The sequence below is a fragment of the Coregonus clupeaformis genome, chromosome 17, assembly GCF_020615455.1.
Source record: "Coregonus clupeaformis isolate EN_2021a chromosome 17, ASM2061545v1, whole genome shotgun sequence".
Classification (NCBI taxonomy): domain Eukaryota; kingdom Metazoa; phylum Chordata; class Actinopteri; order Salmoniformes; family Salmonidae; genus Coregonus; species Coregonus clupeaformis.
In genome coordinates this window covers 22,588,779-22,606,968 of record NC_059208.1, presented here as the reverse complement: position 1 = coordinate 22,606,968, position 18,190 = coordinate 22,588,779, and the positions used below count along the sequence as shown (strand labels likewise).

The 18,190-nt window shown below is 48.2% G+C and overlaps 1 protein-coding gene across 1 annotated transcript in view; it reads right to left on the bottom strand.

Annotated features, from left to right (window-relative positions):
* The window catches only part of LOC121542599 (kinesin-like protein KIF13A), a 102,962-nt gene that overhangs the window by 26,672 nt on the left and 58,100 nt on the right, over positions 1-18,190 (bottom strand). Inside the window, exons 8-13 of the mRNA XM_045226159.1 lie at positions 13,682-13,816; positions 13,248-13,360; positions 11,721-11,835; positions 10,128-10,340; positions 8,164-8,274; positions 7,812-7,946 (exon numbers count right to left, since the gene is read on the bottom strand). Of these exons, the coding sequence (XP_045082094.1) occupies positions 7,812-7,946; positions 8,164-8,274; positions 10,128-10,340; positions 11,721-11,835; positions 13,248-13,360; positions 13,682-13,816 (822 nt within the window). The remainder of the gene's footprint in view (positions 1-7,811; positions 7,947-8,163; positions 8,275-10,127; positions 10,341-11,720; positions 11,836-13,247; positions 13,361-13,681; positions 13,817-18,190) is intronic.

The window sequence follows — 18,190 nt, the reverse complement described above, 5'->3', positions numbered from 1 at the left end:
ACCAAAAAGTTCTATTTAGGTTTCATCTGACCATATGACATTCTCCCAATCCTCTTCTGGATCATCCAAATGCACTCTAGCAAACTTCAGACGGGCCTGGACATGTACTGGCTTAAGCAGGGGGACACGTCTTGCACTGCAGGATTTGAGTCCCTGGCGGCGTAGTGTGTTACTGATGGTAGGCTTTGTTACTTTGGTCCCAGCTCTCTGCAGGTCATTCACTAGGTCCCCCCGTGTGGTTCTGGGATTTTTGCTCACCGTTCTTGTGATCATTTTGACCCCACGGGGTGAGATCTTGCGTGGAGCCCCAGATCGAAGGAGATTATCAGTGGTCTTGTATGTCTTCCATTTCCTAATAATTGCTCCCACAGTTGATTTCTTCAAACCAAGCTGCTTACCTATTGCAGATTCAGTCTTCCCAGCCTGGTACAGGTCTACAATTTTGTTTCTGGTGTCCTTTGACAGCTCTTTGGTCTTGGCCATAGTGGAGTTTTGAGTGTGACTGTTTGAGGTTGTGGACAGGTGTCTTTTATACTGATAACAAATTCAAACAGGTGCCATTAATACAGGTAACGAGTGGAGGACAGAGGAGCCTCTTAAAGAAGAAGTTACAGGTCTGTGAGAGCCAGAAATCTTGCTTGTTTGTAGGTGACCAAATACTTATTTTCCACCATAATTTGCAAATAAATTCATTAAAAATCCTACAATGTGATTTTCTGGAAAAAAAATTCTCATTTTGTCTGTCATAGTTGACGTGTACCTATGATGAAAATTACAGGCCTCTCTCATCTTTTTAAGTGGGAGAACTTGCATAATTGGTGGCTGACTAAATACTTTTTTCCCCCACTGTAGTTAAACAAACATCCCACTTCCAGAGGATGTCCGACGCTCCTTCACTCCTGCAGCTGCATCAGCTCCTTAACATAACCCAAGTAAGTCAGTCTCTTGTTCATTCCATTATATGTGTGTGTGTGTGTGTGTGTGTGTGGGTGTCATTCCACACTGGTATGCAAGGCAGGCTAGCCGTCCCGGCCGGGGCCCAGACACAGACCTGTTGTTCTGGAGGTCTGGAGGAGGCTTGGTTGCTGTCTCACATGCCTCACCCTGCCCCTCCGCTCTCTGTCTCTCTCTCTCTCTCTCTCTCCCCCTGCCCCTCTGTCTCTCTCTCTCTCTCCATGCCCCTCTGCTCTCTGTCTCTCTCCCTGCCCCTCCGTCTCTCTCTCTCTCCCTGCCCCTCTGTCTCTCTGTCTCTCTCTCTCACCCTGCCCCTCTGCTCTCTGTCTCTCTCTCTCTCTCTCGCTGCTCCTCTCTCTCTCTCACTCTCTCTCTCTCCCTGCCCCTCCACTCTCTGGCTCTCTCTCCCTTTCCCTACCCCTCTGCTCTCTGTCTCTCTCTCTCTCTCTCTCTCTCACCCTGCCCCTCAGTCTCTCTCTCTCCCTGCCCCTACGCTCTCTGTCTCTCTCTCTCTCTCTCTCCCTGCCCCTCTCTCTCTCTCTCTCTCTCTCCCTGCCCCTCTGTCTCTCTCTCTCTCTCCATGCCCCTCTGCTCTCTGTCTCTCTCTCTCTCTCCCTGCTCCTCTCTCTCTCTCACTCTCTCTCTCTCCCTGCCCCTCCACTCTCTGGCTCTCTCTCTCTTTCCCTGCCCCTCTGCTCTCTGTCTGTCTGTCTGTCTGTCTCTCTCTCTCTCTCTCTCTCACCCTGCCCCTCAGTCTCTCTCTCTCTCTCCCTGCCCCTACGCTCTGTCTCTCTCTCTCTCTCTCCCTCTCTCCCTGCCCCTCTCTCTCACTCTCTCTCTCTCCCTGCCCCTCCACTCTCTGGCTCTCTCTCTCTTTCCCTGCCCCTCTGCTCTCTGTCTCTCTCTCTCTCCCTCACCCTGCCCCTCAGTCTCTCTCTCTCTCTCCCTGCCCCTACACTCTCTGTCTCTCTCTCTCTCTCTCCCTGCCCCTCTGTCTCTCTCTCTCTCCATGCCCCTCTGCTCTCTGTCTCTCTCTCTCTTCCTGCCCCTCTGTCTCTCTCTCTCTCTCCCTGCCCCTCTGTCTCTCTCTCTCTCCCTGCCCCCCTGTCTCTCTCTCTCTCCCTGCCCCTCTGCGCTCTGTCTCTCTCTCTCCCTGCCCCTCAGTCTCTCTCTCTCTCTCTCCATCTCTCTCACCCTGCCCCTCCGCTCTCTGTCTCTCTCTCTCTCTCCCTGCCCCCCTCTCTCTCTCTCTCTCTCCCTGCCCCTCTGCTCTCTGTCTCTCTCTCTCTCACCCTGCCCCTCAGTCTCTCTCTCCCTGCCCCTCTCTCTCTCTCTCTCTCCCTGCCCCTCAGTCTCTCTCTCTCTCCCTGCCCCTCAGTCTCCCTCTCTCTCTCTCCCCTCAGTCTCTCTCTCTCTCTCTCTCTCTCTCTCTCTCCCCTGCCCATCTGTCTCTGTCTCTCTCTCCCTGCCCCTCTGCTCTGTCTCTCTCTCTCTCTCCATGCCCCTCTGCTCTCTGTCTCTCGCTCTCTCACCCTGCCCCTCAGTCTCTCTCTCTCTCCATGCCCCTCCGCTCTCTCTCTCTCTCTCTCCCTGCCCCTCTGTCTCGCTCTCTCACTCCCTGCCCCTCTGCTCTCTGTCTCTCTCTCCCTGCCCCTCAGTCTCTCTCTCGCTCTCTCCCTGCCCCTCAGTCTCGCTCTCTCTCTCTCCCTGCTCCTCAGTCTCTTTCTCTCTCTCTCTCTCTCTCTCTCTCCCTGCCCCTCAGTCTCACTCTCTCTCTCTCCTTGCCCCTCAGTCTCTCTCTCTCTCCCTGCCCCTCAGTCTCCCTCTCTCTCTCTCCCCTCAGTCTCTCTCTCTCTCTCTCTCTCTCTCTCTCTCTCTCTCTCTCTCTCTCTCTATCTCTCTCTCTCTCTCTCTCTCTCTCTCTCTCCCTGCCCCTCAGTCTCTCTCTCTCTCACCCTGCCCCTCTGCTCTCTCTCTCAATTCAATTCAATTCAATTCAATAGACTTTATTGACATGGCAAGTAAAATTACTTACATTGTCAAAGTATAGATATAACAAAAATGGTGGGACCAACAGCAATAATAATAATAATAGTAGTAGTGGAAATGGGATTACCATTAACAGCAACTACAACAACAATATTAATGAGAATAACAATACATTAAAGCAATAGTAGTAGACCATCTCACATGGTATGAAAGCCAAAACAAAACAGGAAATATTATTGACATTACATTACACTTTTCACTGGCTGTCCCTCAGGTTGTGGCAGGAGGACAAACATTTTGGCTGCCAAAATTGCACATTTAGGCTTTTCACCCAATAAATATTGAAAAAAATTTTTATCTCTTTTCTTTTTATCTCTCTCTCTCCCTGCCCCTCAGTCTCTCTCTCTCTCACCCTGCCCCTCTGCTCTCTGTCTCTCTCCCTGCCCCTCAGTCTCTCTCTCTCTCCCTGCCCCTCTGCTCTCTGTCTCTCTCTCTCTCTCCCTGCCCCTCCGCTCTCTCTCTCTCTCCCTGCCTCTCCCGCCCTCTCTGTCTCTCTCTCTCTGTCTCTCTCTCTCCCTGCCCCTCTGTCTCTCTCTCTCCCTGCCCCTCTGTTGTCTCTCTCTCTCTGTCTCTCTCGCTCTGTCTCTCTCTCTCACCCTGTCTTCTCTCTGCCCTCTGCTCTCTCTCTCTCTGCCCCTCTCCCCTCTGCCTGTCTCTCCTCCTCTGTCTCTCTCTCTCCCTGCCCCTCTGTCTCTCTCTCTCCCTGCCCCTCTGCTCTCTCTCTCTCTCACCCTGCCCCTCTGCTCTCTGTCTCTCTCTCCCTGCCCCTCTGTCTCTCTCTCCCTGCCCCTCTGCTCTCTGTCTCTCTCTCCCTGCCCCTCTGTCTCTCTCTCCCTGCCCTCTGTCTCTCTCTCTCTCTCCCTGCCCCTCTGTCTCTCTCTCCCCTGCCCCTCTGTCTCTCTCTCTCTCTCCCTGCCCCTCTGCTCTCTCTCTCTCTCACCCTGCCCCTCTGCTCTCTGTCTCTCTCTCCCTGCCCCTCTGTCTCTCTCTCCCTGCCCCTCTGTCTCTCTCTCCCTGCCCCTCTGCTCTCTGTCTCTCTCTCCCTGCCCCTCTCTCTCTCTCTCCCTATACAGTATAGGGAATAGGGTGCCGTTTGGGATGCAGCCTCAGTCTCTCTCTGTTCCTCTCAGCCACTGAGCCAGTTGTCTGTCAGCGCTGTGACTCTATGTGCCCACTCCGTTTCCTTTCCTCTGTTCTCATAGCGTCATCCTATTGTAGTGTACACCAGAGCCCTGTACTTAGAGAGTTGGGCCAATGCAATTCCTGCATTATGATGCATTTACATGACACTTCAACATTCTATGGCATGTTAGCTCAATAAAAAGCATGAGCTGGCGCACACTCAGAGAAATGATTTAATGTAGAGGTGCTGACTAACGGAGAATAAACTGGAAGCTATAAAAATACATAAAGAGAGTCCACACTCTATATATAAACTCCCAGTCATTTATTGGGTAAAACAGCAACGTTTCGGCATCACTGTGCCTTCTTCAGGGTGTCTGAGAGCAGAGGGTGCTTTCTTCAGGGTGCCTTCTTCAGGGCACAGTGATGACGAAACGTTGGTGGTTTAGTCAATAAATTACTAGGAGTTTATATATAGAGTGTGCGACTCTCTTTATGTATTTTTATAGCCATGTTAGCTCCCCATTAACATTACATGGTGAATATTTAAACAATGCTATGTAAATGAATTTCTAGAATTAGAACAATATTCCCAAATTCTAAAAGTTGCCCTAACTCTCTAAATACATGGCTCTGGTGTCACCTACACAAGACTACAGGCTAGCATCATCCTACTGTACTGTCCACTACAGACTACACGCTAGCATCATCCTACTGTACTGTCCACTACAGACTACACGCTAGCATCATCCTACTGTACTGTCCACTACAGACTACACGCTAGCATCATCCTACTGTACTGTCCACTACAGACTACACGCTAGCATCATCCTACTGTACTGTCCACTACAGACTACACGCTAGCATCATCCTACTGTACTGTCCACTACACAGACTAGAGGCTAGCATCATCCTACTGTACTGTCCACTACACAGACTAGAGGCTAGCATCATCCTACTGTACTGTCCACTACACAGACTAGAGGCTAGCATCATCCTACTGTACTGTCCACTACTGACTACAGGCTAGCATCATTCTACTGTACTGTCCACTACAGACTACACGCTAGCATCATCCTACTGTACTGTCCACTACAGACTACACGCTAGCATCATCCTACTGTACTGTCCACTACAGACTACACGCTAGCATCGTCCTACTGTACTGTCCACTACAAAGATTAGAGGCTAGCATCATCCTACTGTACTGTCCACTACACAGACTAGAGGCTAGCATCATCCTACTGTACTGTCCACTACACAGACTAGAGGCTAGCATCATCCTACTGTACTGTCCACTACACAGACTAGAGGCTAGCATCATCCTACTGTACTGTCCACTACACAGACTAGAGGCTAGCATCATCCTACTGTACTGTCCACTACACAGACTAGAGGCTAGCATCATCCTACTGTACTGTCCACTACACAGACTAGATGATCTGGAATGCAGCAGCAGCCAGTCAGTCAGTGTTAGCTATGTTATGTATGAAACCCAGCCCCCCCGACTCTTCCCCCCTTACTAGCTCTGATTTTGCTGACTGCTATATGTACTGTATGTATGAAACCCTACCCTCTTCAAAGATTATCTTAAATAATCCCACTGCACCCCCCCTCGCACTTTACTTTCCCCCCTACTAGCTCTGACTTTACTGATAGCTACCAGCTCTGACTTTACTGATAGTTACTAGCTCTGACTTTACTGATAGTTACTAGCTCTGACTTTACTGATAGCTACTAGCTCTGACTTTACTGATAGTTACTAGCACTGACTTTACTGATAGCTACTAGCACTGACTTTACTGATAGTTACTAGCACTGACTTTACTGATAGTTACCAGCACTGACTTTACTGATAGTTACTAGCACTGACTTTACCGATAGTTACTAGCACTGACTTTACTGATAGCTACTAGCACTGACTTTACCGATAGCTACTAGCACTGACTTTACTGATAGCTACTAGCTCTGACTTTACTGATAGCTACTAGCACTGACTTTACTGATAGCTACTAGCACTGACTTTACTGATAGCTACAAGCACTGCCTTTACTGATAGTTACTAGCACTGACTTTACTGATAGTTACTAGCACTGACTTTACTGATAGCTACTAGCACTGACTTTACTGATAGCTACTAGCACTGACTTTACTGATAGCTACTAGCACTGCCTTTACTGATAGTTACTAGCACTGACTTTACTGATAGCTACTAGCACTGACTTTACTGATAACTACTAGCACTGACTTTACTGATAGTTACTAGCACTGACTTTACTGATAGTTACTAGCACTGACTTTACTGATAGTTACTAGAACTGACTTTACTGATAGCTACTAGCGCTGACTTTACTGATAGCTACCAGCTCTGACTTTACTGATAGCTACTAGGACTGACTTTACTGATAGCTACTAGCACTGACTTTACTGATAGCTAACAGCACTGACTTTACTGATAGTCACAAGCACTGCCTTTACTGATAGCTACCAGCTCTGACTTTACTGATAGCTACTAGCTCTGACTTTCCTGATAGCTACTAGCTCAGACTTTACTGATAGCTACTAGGACTGACTTTACTGATAGCTACCAGCTCTGACTTTACTGATAGCTACTAGGACTGACTTTACTGATAGCTACTAGCACTGACTTTACTGATAGCTACTAGCACTGACTTTACTGATAGTTACAAGCTCTGACTTTACTGATAGCTACCAGCTCTGACTTTACTGATAGCTACTAGCTCTGACTTTACTGATAGCTACTAGCTCTGACTTTACTGATAGCTACTAGGACTGACTTTACTGATAGCTACTAGCACTGACTTTACTGATAGCTACTAGCACTGACTTTACTGATAGTTACTAGCTCTGACTTTACTGATAGCTACTAGCACTGACTTTACTGATAGCTACTAGCTCTGACTTTACTGATAGCTACTAGCTCTGACTTTACTGATAGTTACTAGCTCTGACTTTCCTGATAGGTACTTTATTGAGGAAAATTTATTTACTATGACTGAGATATGTGGTTGTCCCACTTAGCTTTGTTAAGATAAATGCACTAACTGTCAGTCGCTCTGGATAAAATTGTCTGCTAATTGACTAAAATGTCAAATGTAATGTTCCATCTCCTTAGACAGTCTGGTAAATATATGACAGCCGGTGAGGTAGCTGTCAAGTCCTAGAGAGCGTGTGAAGTGTGTGTGAAGTGTGTGTGTGTGTGTGTGTGTGAGAGTGTGCTGCTTCAGGCTGAGGCAATCTGTTAGACTGAGCATTATTTGCTCGTGTGATTCCTGCATGCTCTCCCTGCAGAACCTCTGCTTTCTGAACATCTGTATTAGCTGATACACACTGGGGGAGGGAGAGAGAGAGAGAGAGAGAGAGAGAGAGAGAGAGAGAGAGAGAGAGAGAGAGAGAGAGAGAGAGAGAGAGAGAGAGAGAGAGAGAGAGAGAGAGAGAGAGAGAGAGAGAGAGAGAGAGAGAGAGAGAGAGAGAGAGAGAGAGAGAGAGAGAGAGAGATTTTGGCAATAATAATCCCCACTGCATCTTAAACTTGAGTCTAGATAATCATTCAAAATAGATTTCTGGTGTAAATCCAAATTCCTTTCGGTAGTAGACGAGCAGCTTATTGAGGGTGTGGTCGGCGTTGTGGTTGTGGTTGTGTGTGTGCGCGTGTGTGTGTGTACCTTTAGGTAGTAGACCAGCAGCTCATTGAGGGCGGGGTCGGCATTCAGATTGACCAGGAAGCATTTGTCCTCTCCAACTTTGATCCCAGACGTCTCCAGGGAGATTCCCATACTCTCCAGCTGCTTCTGACGCTCCTGTGGAAATACAACAAATATACAAGTCACTTTACCTCAGCACGTACATTTATTACCAACGGTTTAGTCCGAATGTAGAAGCTTCCATGTGATATTAATATAATAATAATAATAATAATATGCCATTTAGCAGACGCTTTTATCCAAAGCGACTTACAGTCATGTGTGCATACATTTTTACATATGCTAAATGAATGTGAGTGAGTACGTAGGTTACCGTAGCAATCTCCTCTGTCTTGTGTAGTTTCTGCTCCCAGGTAACAGTCATCTCCTGGATCAACTTCTCTGACTCCTGGAGCTTCTCCTTCAGCTCTGGGGCCTTCAGAGACTGGAACATAGACACACAGAGACACAGAGACACACACGGGCCAGTCAGAACGGGCCAGTCAGAACGGGCCAGTCAGAACGGACCAGTCAGAACGGACCAGTCAGAACGTAGGCAAGTTAATTTGCTTTATATAACCTCCCTACAGTCCCTTGTTGATTCTGTGTCTGTCTCCCACCTCGGTCTGAGAGAGCTGTACTCTTGAGTTTCTCCCCCTCCTCTCTGAGCGCTCTCTCTCTCTCTCTCTCTCTCTCTCTCTCTCTCTCAATTCAATTTCTATTTCTATTCAATTTCTATTTCAATTTAAGGGCTTTATTGGCATGGGAAACGTATGTTAACATTGCCAAAGCAAGTGAAGTAGATAGTAAATAAAAGTGAAATAAACAATAAATATTAACAGTAAACATTACACTCAGAAGTTTCAAAAGAATAAAGACATTTCAAATGTCATATTATGTATATATACAGTGTTCTAATGATGTGCAAATAGTTAAAGTACAAATGGGAAAATAAATAAACATAAATATGGGTTGTATTTACAATGGTGTTTGTTCTTCACTGGTTGCCCTTTTCTTGTGGCAGCAGGTCACAAATATTGCTGCTGTGATGGCACACTGTGGTATTTCACCCAGTAGATAAGGGAGTTTATCAAAATTAGGTTTGTTTTCGAATTCTTTATGGATCTCTGTAATCTCAGGGAAATATGTGTCTCTAATATGGTCATATATTTGGCAGGAGGTTAGGAAGTGCAGCTCAGTTTCCACCTCATTTTGTGGGCAGTGTGCACATAGCCTGTCTTCTCTTGAGAGCCAGGTCTGCCTACGGCGGCCTTTCTCAATAGCAAGGCTATGCTCACTGAGTCTGTACATAGTCAAAGATTTCCTTAAGGTTGGGTCGATCACAGTGGTCAGGTATTCTGCCACTGTGTACTCTCTGTTTAGGGACAAATAGCATTCTAGTTTGCTCTGTTATTTTGTTAATTCTTTCCAATGTGTCAAGTAATTATCTTTTTGTTTTCTCATGATTTGGTTGGGTCTAATTGTGTTGTTGTTGTTGTCCTGGGGCTCTGTGGGGTCTGTTTGTGTTTGTGAACAGAGCCCCAGGACCAGCTTACTTAGGGGACTCTTCTCCAAGTTGATCTCTCTGTAGGTGATGGATTTGTTATGGAAGGTTTGGGAATCACTTCCTTTTAAGTGGTTATAGAATTTAACAGCTCTTTTCTGGATTTTGATAATTAGCGGGTATTGGCCTAATTCTGCTCTGCATGCATTATTTGGTGTTTTTCGTTGTACACAGAGGATATTTTTCCAGAATTCTGCATGCAGTCTCAATTTGGTGTTTGTCCCATTTTGTGAATTCTTGGTTGGTGAGCGGACCCCAGACCTCACAACCATAAAGGGCAATGGGTTCTATAACTGATTCAAGTATTTTTAGCCAGATCCTAATTGGTATGTCGAATTCTATGTTCCTTTTGATGGCATAGAAGGCCCTTCTTGCCTTGTCTCAGATCGTTCACAGCTTTGTGGAAGTTACCTGTGACGCTGATGTTTAGGCCGAGCTATGTATAGTTTTTTGTGTGCTCTAGGGCAACGGTGTCTAGATGGAATTTGTATTTCTGGTCCTGGCAATTGGACCTTTTTTCGAAAACCATTATTTTTGTCTTACTGAGATTTACTGAGATCTGTGCAGAAGATCTAGGTGCTGCTGTAGGCCCTCCTTGGTTGGTGACAGAAGCACCAGATCATCAGTGTGTGTGTGTGTGTGTGTGTGTGTGTGTGTGTGTGTGTGTGTGTGTGTGTGTGTGTGTGTGTGTGTGTGTGTGTGTGTGTGTGTGTGTGTGTGTGTGTGTGTCCCACCTCAGCCTGAGAGAGCTGTACTCTGAGTTTCTCCACCTCCTCCCGGAGCTCTCTGATGATCCGTGCGTTGGGGTCTTCATTGACGACGGCGTGGTTGACGATTCTCTTGGCGCGGTCTGCGTAACGCAGCGTGGACAACGTCTCCTCGTAGTTATCAGCTGCTGGGCTCACCGTGGCGATCATACATGTCTTGCTGTTGCCACCCAGGTTGTCCTGGCAACACCGAGGGACGGATAACAACAAACAGTTGAGGTGACAGTCAGTTATAATGTAGACTTCACTGTTGGTGACTGTGAACAGTAGGAGCTAGAACAGTAGAAGCTAGTACAGTAGAAGCTAGTAAAGTAGAAGCTAGTACAGTAGGAGCTAGTACAGTAGAAGCTAGTAAAGTAGAAGATAGTACAGTAGAAGCTAGTACAGTAGAAGCTAGTACAGTAGGAGATAGTACAGTAGAAGCTAGTAAAGTAGGAGATAGTACAGTAGAAGCTAGTACAGTAGAAGCTAGTACAGTAGGATATAGTACAGTAGAAGCTAGTAAAGTAGGAGATAGTACAGTAGGAGCTAGTACAGTAGAAGCTAGTAAAGTAGGAGATAGTACAGTAGAAGCTAGTACAGTAGGAGATAGTACAGTAGAAGCTAGTACAGTGGGAGATAGTATAGTAGAAGCTAGAACAGTAGGAGCTTGTACAGTAGAAGCTAGTACAGTAGAAGCTAGTACAGTAGGGGATAGTACAGTAGAAGCTAGTAAAGTAGGAGATAGTACAGTAGGAGATAGTACAGTAGGAGATAGTACAGTAGGAGCTAGTACAGTAGAAGATAGTAAAGTAGGAGATAGTAAAGTAGAAGCTAATACAGTAGGATATAGTACAGTAGAAGCTAGTACAGTAGAAGCTAGTACAGTAGAGGCTAGTACAGTAGGAGATAGTATAGTAGAAGCTAGAACAGTAGGAGATAGTACAGTAGAAGCTAGTACAGTAGAAGCTAGTACAGTAGGAGATAGTATAGTAGAAGCTAGAACAGTAGGAGATAGTACAGTAGAGCTAGTACAGTAGGAGCTAGTACAGTAGAAGCTAGTACAGTAGAAGCTAGTACAGTAGGATATAGTATAGTAGAAGCTAGAACAGTAGGAGATAGTACAGTAGAAGCTAGTACAGTAGAAGCTAGTACAGTAGGAGATAGTATAGTAGAAGCTAGAACAGTAGGAGATAGTACAGTAGAGCTAGTACAGTAGGAGCTTGTACAGTAGAAGCTAGTACAGTAGAAGCTAGTACAATAGAAGCTAGAACAGTAGTTGAAAGAGAATATGAAAAGACTGTTATTGATATTCCATTCTCCCTTACCTTACCACATACACAACTATGCCCAATAATCAATATTACTGTTGTAAAATTACAGTTACTCTCTCAAAATTTCCAATTTATCCAATAATTCTGGTAGGGGGATTCCAGATTGTAAACGTATTCCCTCCCGATTCTGGGAATCTTGCAAACAGTATGTGTGGAAAACCTGTGAATTTTGGGGACATTCTGCAACCCTGATCAACAGACAGTACAGCGAGGCCCAGAGTGATAGCTGGTGTGTGTTAGTACAGACCTTGAGGAGCCAGGTGAGGACAGAGTCTCTGTAAGGAACAAATTTATTCTTCCCCCCTTTCCTTGCAGACTGGTCCGCCAGCGCAGAGATCACACAGCCCAGGGTGGTAAGAGACCTGCACACACACAACACACACACACACAACACACACACACAACACACACAACACACACACACAAACACACACACAACACACACACAACACAGAACACACACACACACAACACACACAGGGAGAAAGACACTCAACATACCTCAATGATATACAGTTTAAGTTGGAAGTTTACATACACCTTAGCCAAATACATTTAAACTCAGTTTTTCACAATTCCTGACATTTAATACTAGTAAAAATTCCCTGTCTTAGGTCAGTTAGGATCACCACTTTATTTTAAGAATGTGAAATGTCAGAATAATAGTAGAGAGAATGATTTAGTTCAGCTTTTATTTATTTCATCACATTCCCAGTTGGTCAGAAGTTTACATACACACATACACTCAATTAGTATTTGGTAGCATTGCCTTTAAATTGTTTAACTTGGGTCAAACGTTTCGGGTAGCCTTCCACAAGCTTCCCACAATAAGTTGGGTGAATTTTGGCCCATTCCTCCTGACAGAGCTGGTGTAACTGAGTCAGGTTTGTAGGCCTCCTTGCTCGCACACGCTTTTTCAGTTCTGCCCACAAATGTTCTATTGGATTGAGGTCAGGGCTTTGTGATGGCCACTCCAATACCTTGACTTTGTTGTCCTTAAGCCATTTTGCCACAACTTTGGAAGTATGCTTGGGGTCATTGTACATTTGGAAGACCCATTTGCGACCAAGCTTTAACTTCCTGACTGATGTCTTGAGATGTTGCTTCAATATATCCACATCATTTTTCTTCCTCATGATGCCATCTATTTTGTGAAGTGCACCAGCAAAGCACCCCCACAGCATGATGCTGCCACCCCCGTGCTTCACGGTTGGGATGGTGTTCTTCGGCTTGCAACGCTCCACCTTTTCCCTCCAAACATAACGAGGGTCATTATGGCCAAACAGTTCTATTTTTGTTTCATCAGACCAGAGGACATTTCTTCAAAAGTACGATCTTTGTCCCCATGTGCAGTTGCAAACCATAGTCTGGCTTTTTTATGGCAGTTTTGGAGCAGTGGCTTCTTCCTTGCTGAGCAGCCTTTCAGGTTATGTTGATATAGGACTCATTTTACTGTGGATATAGATACTTTTGTACCTGTTTCCTCATAACATCTAAACAGTAGAGGTATTGGATGCTAACTGTCATAACATCTAAACAGTAGAGGTATTGGATGTTAACTGTCATAACATCTAAACAGTAGAGGTATTGGATGCTAACTGTCATAACATCTAAACAGTAGAGGTATTGGATGTTAACTGTCATAACATCTAAACAGTAGAGGTATTGGATGTTAACTGTCATAACATCTAAACAGTAGAGGTATTGGATGTTAACTGTCATAACATCTAAACAGTAGAGGTATTACCTGGAGGTTATCAGAGGAACCACCTACCTGTTGATGTTGCTGCCCTCCTTCAGCCTCTCCCCTGCAGCTCCAGTCTTAGAGACACGCTCACTACCTGCCAGATCCACCAGGCTCATCTTACTCACCTTCTCCCCTGAGTTCTACACACACACACACACACACACACACACACACACACACACACACACACACCACACACACACACACGCACAGACACACACACACACACACACACACACACACACGCACACACACACAAAACATTCCCCAAACAGACCAAAGAAAGAGAGAAAGATGAAAGGTCATCCCTTTATTACAACAGTAATAAGGCAATATGTTTGTTGCTAGATGCAATACTGTATATTGTCTAACGATAGGTAATTAAGAGAATCCTTGTTTTTTAAAGTATGGTGGTGTGAAATCTGAGGGGTGACATGGTGGTGTGGCACACGGACACTGACCCCAGACTTCAGGTTGTAGAGTGTCTGTGTGACGATGATGCTGAAAACGGCGTGGGAACGACTGCTCTCCTCATTCATATTGGTGGCTGCCACCGTCCTCGACTTATTCCCCTCCGACATCAACACCTCAATGTCCTACAAAGGGAGTGTGTGGGAGGGGGGGGGGGAGAAACACAGAGAGAGAGAGAAAGAGAGAGAGAGAGAGAGAGAGAGAGAGTTCAATAGAGAGAGAGAGAGAGAGTTCAATAGAGAGAGAGAGAGAGAGTTCGATAGAGAGAGAGAGAGTTAGATAGAGAGAGAGAGTTAGATAGATAGAGAGAGAGTTAGATAGAGAGAGAGAGCGAGTTAGATAGAGAGAGAAAGAAAGAAATATATATATATAGAGAGAGGAGAGAGAGCGAGACAAAGAGCAGGGAGAGAGAGAGAATGATGTCTGTGTACTGTCCACCTCTCAGAGAGCATAGTAAAACCCTTAAACAGGCAGTCTCTATAACAACCCATTCAGGAAGTATCAGTGTGTGGCTCAGTGCCATCATGTGATCCTTAAACTGGGTCACAGCAGGCAGCGGTGGGGTGGACTGACTGACTGACAGGGGCTATGGATGGAGGGGACTATGGATGGATGGAGGGGACTATGGATGGAGGGGACTGTGGATGGAGGGGACTATGGATGGAGAGGCTATGGATGGAGGGGCTATGGATGGAGGGGCTATGGATGGAGGGGACTATGGATGGATGGAGGGGCTATGGATGGAGAGGCTATGGATGGAGGGGACTATGGATGGATGGAGGGGACTATGGATGGAGGGGACTATGGATGGATGGAGGGGACTATGGATGGATGGAGGGGCTATGGATGGAGAGGCTATGGATGGAGGGAACTATGGATGGAGGGGGCTATGGATGGAGGGGCTATGGATGGATGGGCTATGGATGGAGAGGGCTATGGATGGAGGGGCTATAGATGGAGGGGACTATGGATGGAGGGGACTATGGATGGAGGGGACTATGGATGGAGGGGCTATGGATGGAGGGGCTATGGATGGAGGGGACTATGGATGGAGGGGACTATGGATGCAGGGGGCTATGGATGGAGGGGCTATGGATGGAGAGACTATGGATGGAGGGGACTATGGATGCAGGGGGCTATGGATGGAGGGGCTATGGATGGAGGGAACTATGGATGGAGGGGGCTATGGATGGAGAGGCTATGGATGGAGGGGCTATGGATGGAGGGGGCTATGGATGGAGGGGCTATGGATGGAGGGACTATGGATGGAGGGGGCTATGGATGGAAGGGCTATGGATGGAGGGGGCTATGGATGGAGGGGCTATGGATGGAGGGGACTATGGATGGAGGGGACTATGGATGCAGGGGGCTATGGATGGAGGGGCTATGGATGGAGGGGACTATGGATGGAGGGGACTATGGATGGAGGGGGCTATGGATGGAGGGGACTATGGATGGAGGGAACTATGGATGGAGGGGGCTATGGATGGAGAGGCTATGGATGGAGGGGCTATGGATGGAGGGGGCTATGGATGGAGGGGCTTTGGATGGAGGGGACTATGGATGGATGGAGGGGCTATGGATGGAGAGGCTATGGATGGAGGGGACTATGGATGGATGGAGGGGACTATGGATGGATGGAGAGGCTATGGATGGAGGGAACTATGGATGGAGGGGGCTATGGATGGAGGGGCTATGGATGGATGGGCTATGGATGGAGAGGGCTATGGATGGAGGGGCTATAGATGGAGGGGACTATGGATGGAGGGGACTATGGATGGAGGGGACTATGGATGGAGGGGCTATGGATGGAGGGGCTATGGATGGAGGGACTATGGATGGAGGGGACTATGGATGGAAGGGCTATGGATGGAGGGGCTATGGATGGAGGGGACTATGGATGGAGGGGACTATGGATGCAGGGGGCTATGGATGGAGGGGCTATGGATGGAGGGGACTATGGATGGAGGGGACTATGGATGCAGGGGGCTATGGATGGAGGGGCTATGGATGGAGGGAACTATGGATGGAGGGGGCTATGGATGGAGAGGCTATGGATGGAGGGGCTATGGATGGAGGGGGCTATGGATGGAGGGGCTATGGATGGAGGGGACTATGGATGGATGGAGGGGCTATGGATGGAGGGAACTATGGATGGAGGGGGCTATGGATGGAGGGGCCTATGGATGGATGGAGGGGCTATGGATGGAGGGGGCTATGGATGGAGGGGCTATGGATGGAGGGAACTATGGATGGAGGGGGCTATGGATGGAGAGGCTATGGATGGAGGGAACTATGGATGCAGGGGGCTATGGATGGAGGGGCTATGGATGGAGGGAACTATGGATGGAGGGGGGCTATGGATGGAGAGGCTATGGATGGAGGGGCTATGGATGGAGGGGCTATGGATGGAGGGGCTATGGATGGAGGGGACTATGGATGGATGGAGGGGCTATGGATGGAGAGGCTATGGATGGAGGGGACTATGGATGGATGGAGGGGACTATGGATGGATGGAGAGGCTATGGATGGAGGGAACTATGGATGGAGGGGCTATGGATGGATGGGCTATGGATGGAGGGGGCTATGGATGGAGGGGCTATAGATGGAGGGGACTATGGATGGAGGGGACTATGGATGGAGGGGACTATGGATGGAGGGGCTATGGATGGAGGGGCTATGGATGGAGGGACTATGGATGGAGGGGACTATGGATGGAAGGGCTATGGATGGAGGGGCTATGGATGGAGGGGACTATGGATGGAGGGGACTATGGATGCAGGGGGGCTATGGATGGAGGGGCTATGGATGGAGGGGGCTATGGATGGAGGGGACTATGGATGCAGGGGGGCTATGGATGGAGGGGCTATGGATGGAGGGAACTATGGATGGAGGGGCTATGGATGGAGAGGCTATGGATGGAGGGGCTATGGATGGAGGGGGGCTATGGATGGAGGGGCTATGGATGGAGGGGACTATGGATGGATGGAGGGGCTATGGATGGAGGGAACTATGGATGGAGGGGGCTATGGATGGAGGGGCCTATGGATGGATGGAGGGGCTATGGATGGAGGGGGCTATGGATGGAGGGGCTATGGATGGAGGGAACTATGGATGGAGGGGGCTATGGATGGAGAGGCTATGGATGGAGGGGCTATGGATGGAGGGGGCTATGGATGGAGAGGCTATGGATGGAGGGGCTATGGATGGAGGGGGCTATGGATGGAGGGGAATATGGATGGAAGGGCTATGGATGGAGGGGCTATGGATGGAGGGGGCTATGGATGGAGAGGCTATGGATGGAGAGGCTATGGATGGAGGGGACTATGGATGGAGGGGCTATGGATGGAGAGGCTATGGATGGATGGAGGGGACTATGGATGGAGGGGACTATGGATGGAGAGGCTATGGATGGAGAGGCTATGGATGGAGGGGACTATGGATGGAGAGGCTATGGATGGATGGAGGGGACTATGGATGGAGGGAACTATGGATGGAGGGGGCTATGGATGGAGAGGCTATGGATGGAGAGGCTATGGATGGATGGAGGGATTATGGATGGAGAGCTTGAGGGGACTGGATGGAGTTAGGGCTATGGATGGAGGGGCTATGGATGGAGAGGCTATGGATGGAGGGGGTCTATGGAAGGAGAGGCTATGGATGGAGGGGGCTATGGATGGAGAGGCTATGGATGGAGGGGACTATGGATGGAGAGGCTATGAATGGATGGAGGGGACTATGGATGGAGGGAACTATGGATGGAGGGGGCTATGGATGGAGAGGCTATGGATGGAGGGGGCTATGGATGGAGAGGCTATGGATGGAGGGGTCTATGGAAGGAGAGGCTATGGATGGAGGGGGCTATGGATGGAGAGGCTATGGATGGAGGGGACTATGGATGGAGAGGCTATGGATGGATGGAGGGGACTATGGATGGAGGGAACTATGGATGGAGGGGGCTATGGATGGAGAGGCTATGGATGGAGAGGCTATGGATGGATGGAGGGGATTATGGATGGAGGGGACTATGGATGGAGGGGGCTATGGATGGAGAGGCTATGGATGGAGAGGCTATGGATGGATGGAGGGGACTATGGATGGAGGGGACTATGGATGGAGAGGCTATGGATGGAGGGGGCTATGGATGGAGGGGGCTATGGATGGAGGGGGCTATGGATGGAGAGGCTATGGATGGGGGGGGGCTATGGATGGAGGGGGCTATGGATGGAGGGGGCTATGGATGGAGGGGCTATGGATGGAGGGGACTATGGATGGAGGGGACTATTGATGCAGGGGGCTATGGATGGAGAGGCTATGGATGGAGGGGCTATGGATGGAGGGGGCTATGGATGGAGAGGCTATGGATGGAGAGGCTATGGATGGATGGAGGGGACTATGGATGGAGGGAACTATGGATGGAGGGGGCTATGGATCGAGAGGCTATGGATGGAGAGGCTATGGATGGATGGAGGGGACTATGGATGGAGGGGACTATGGAT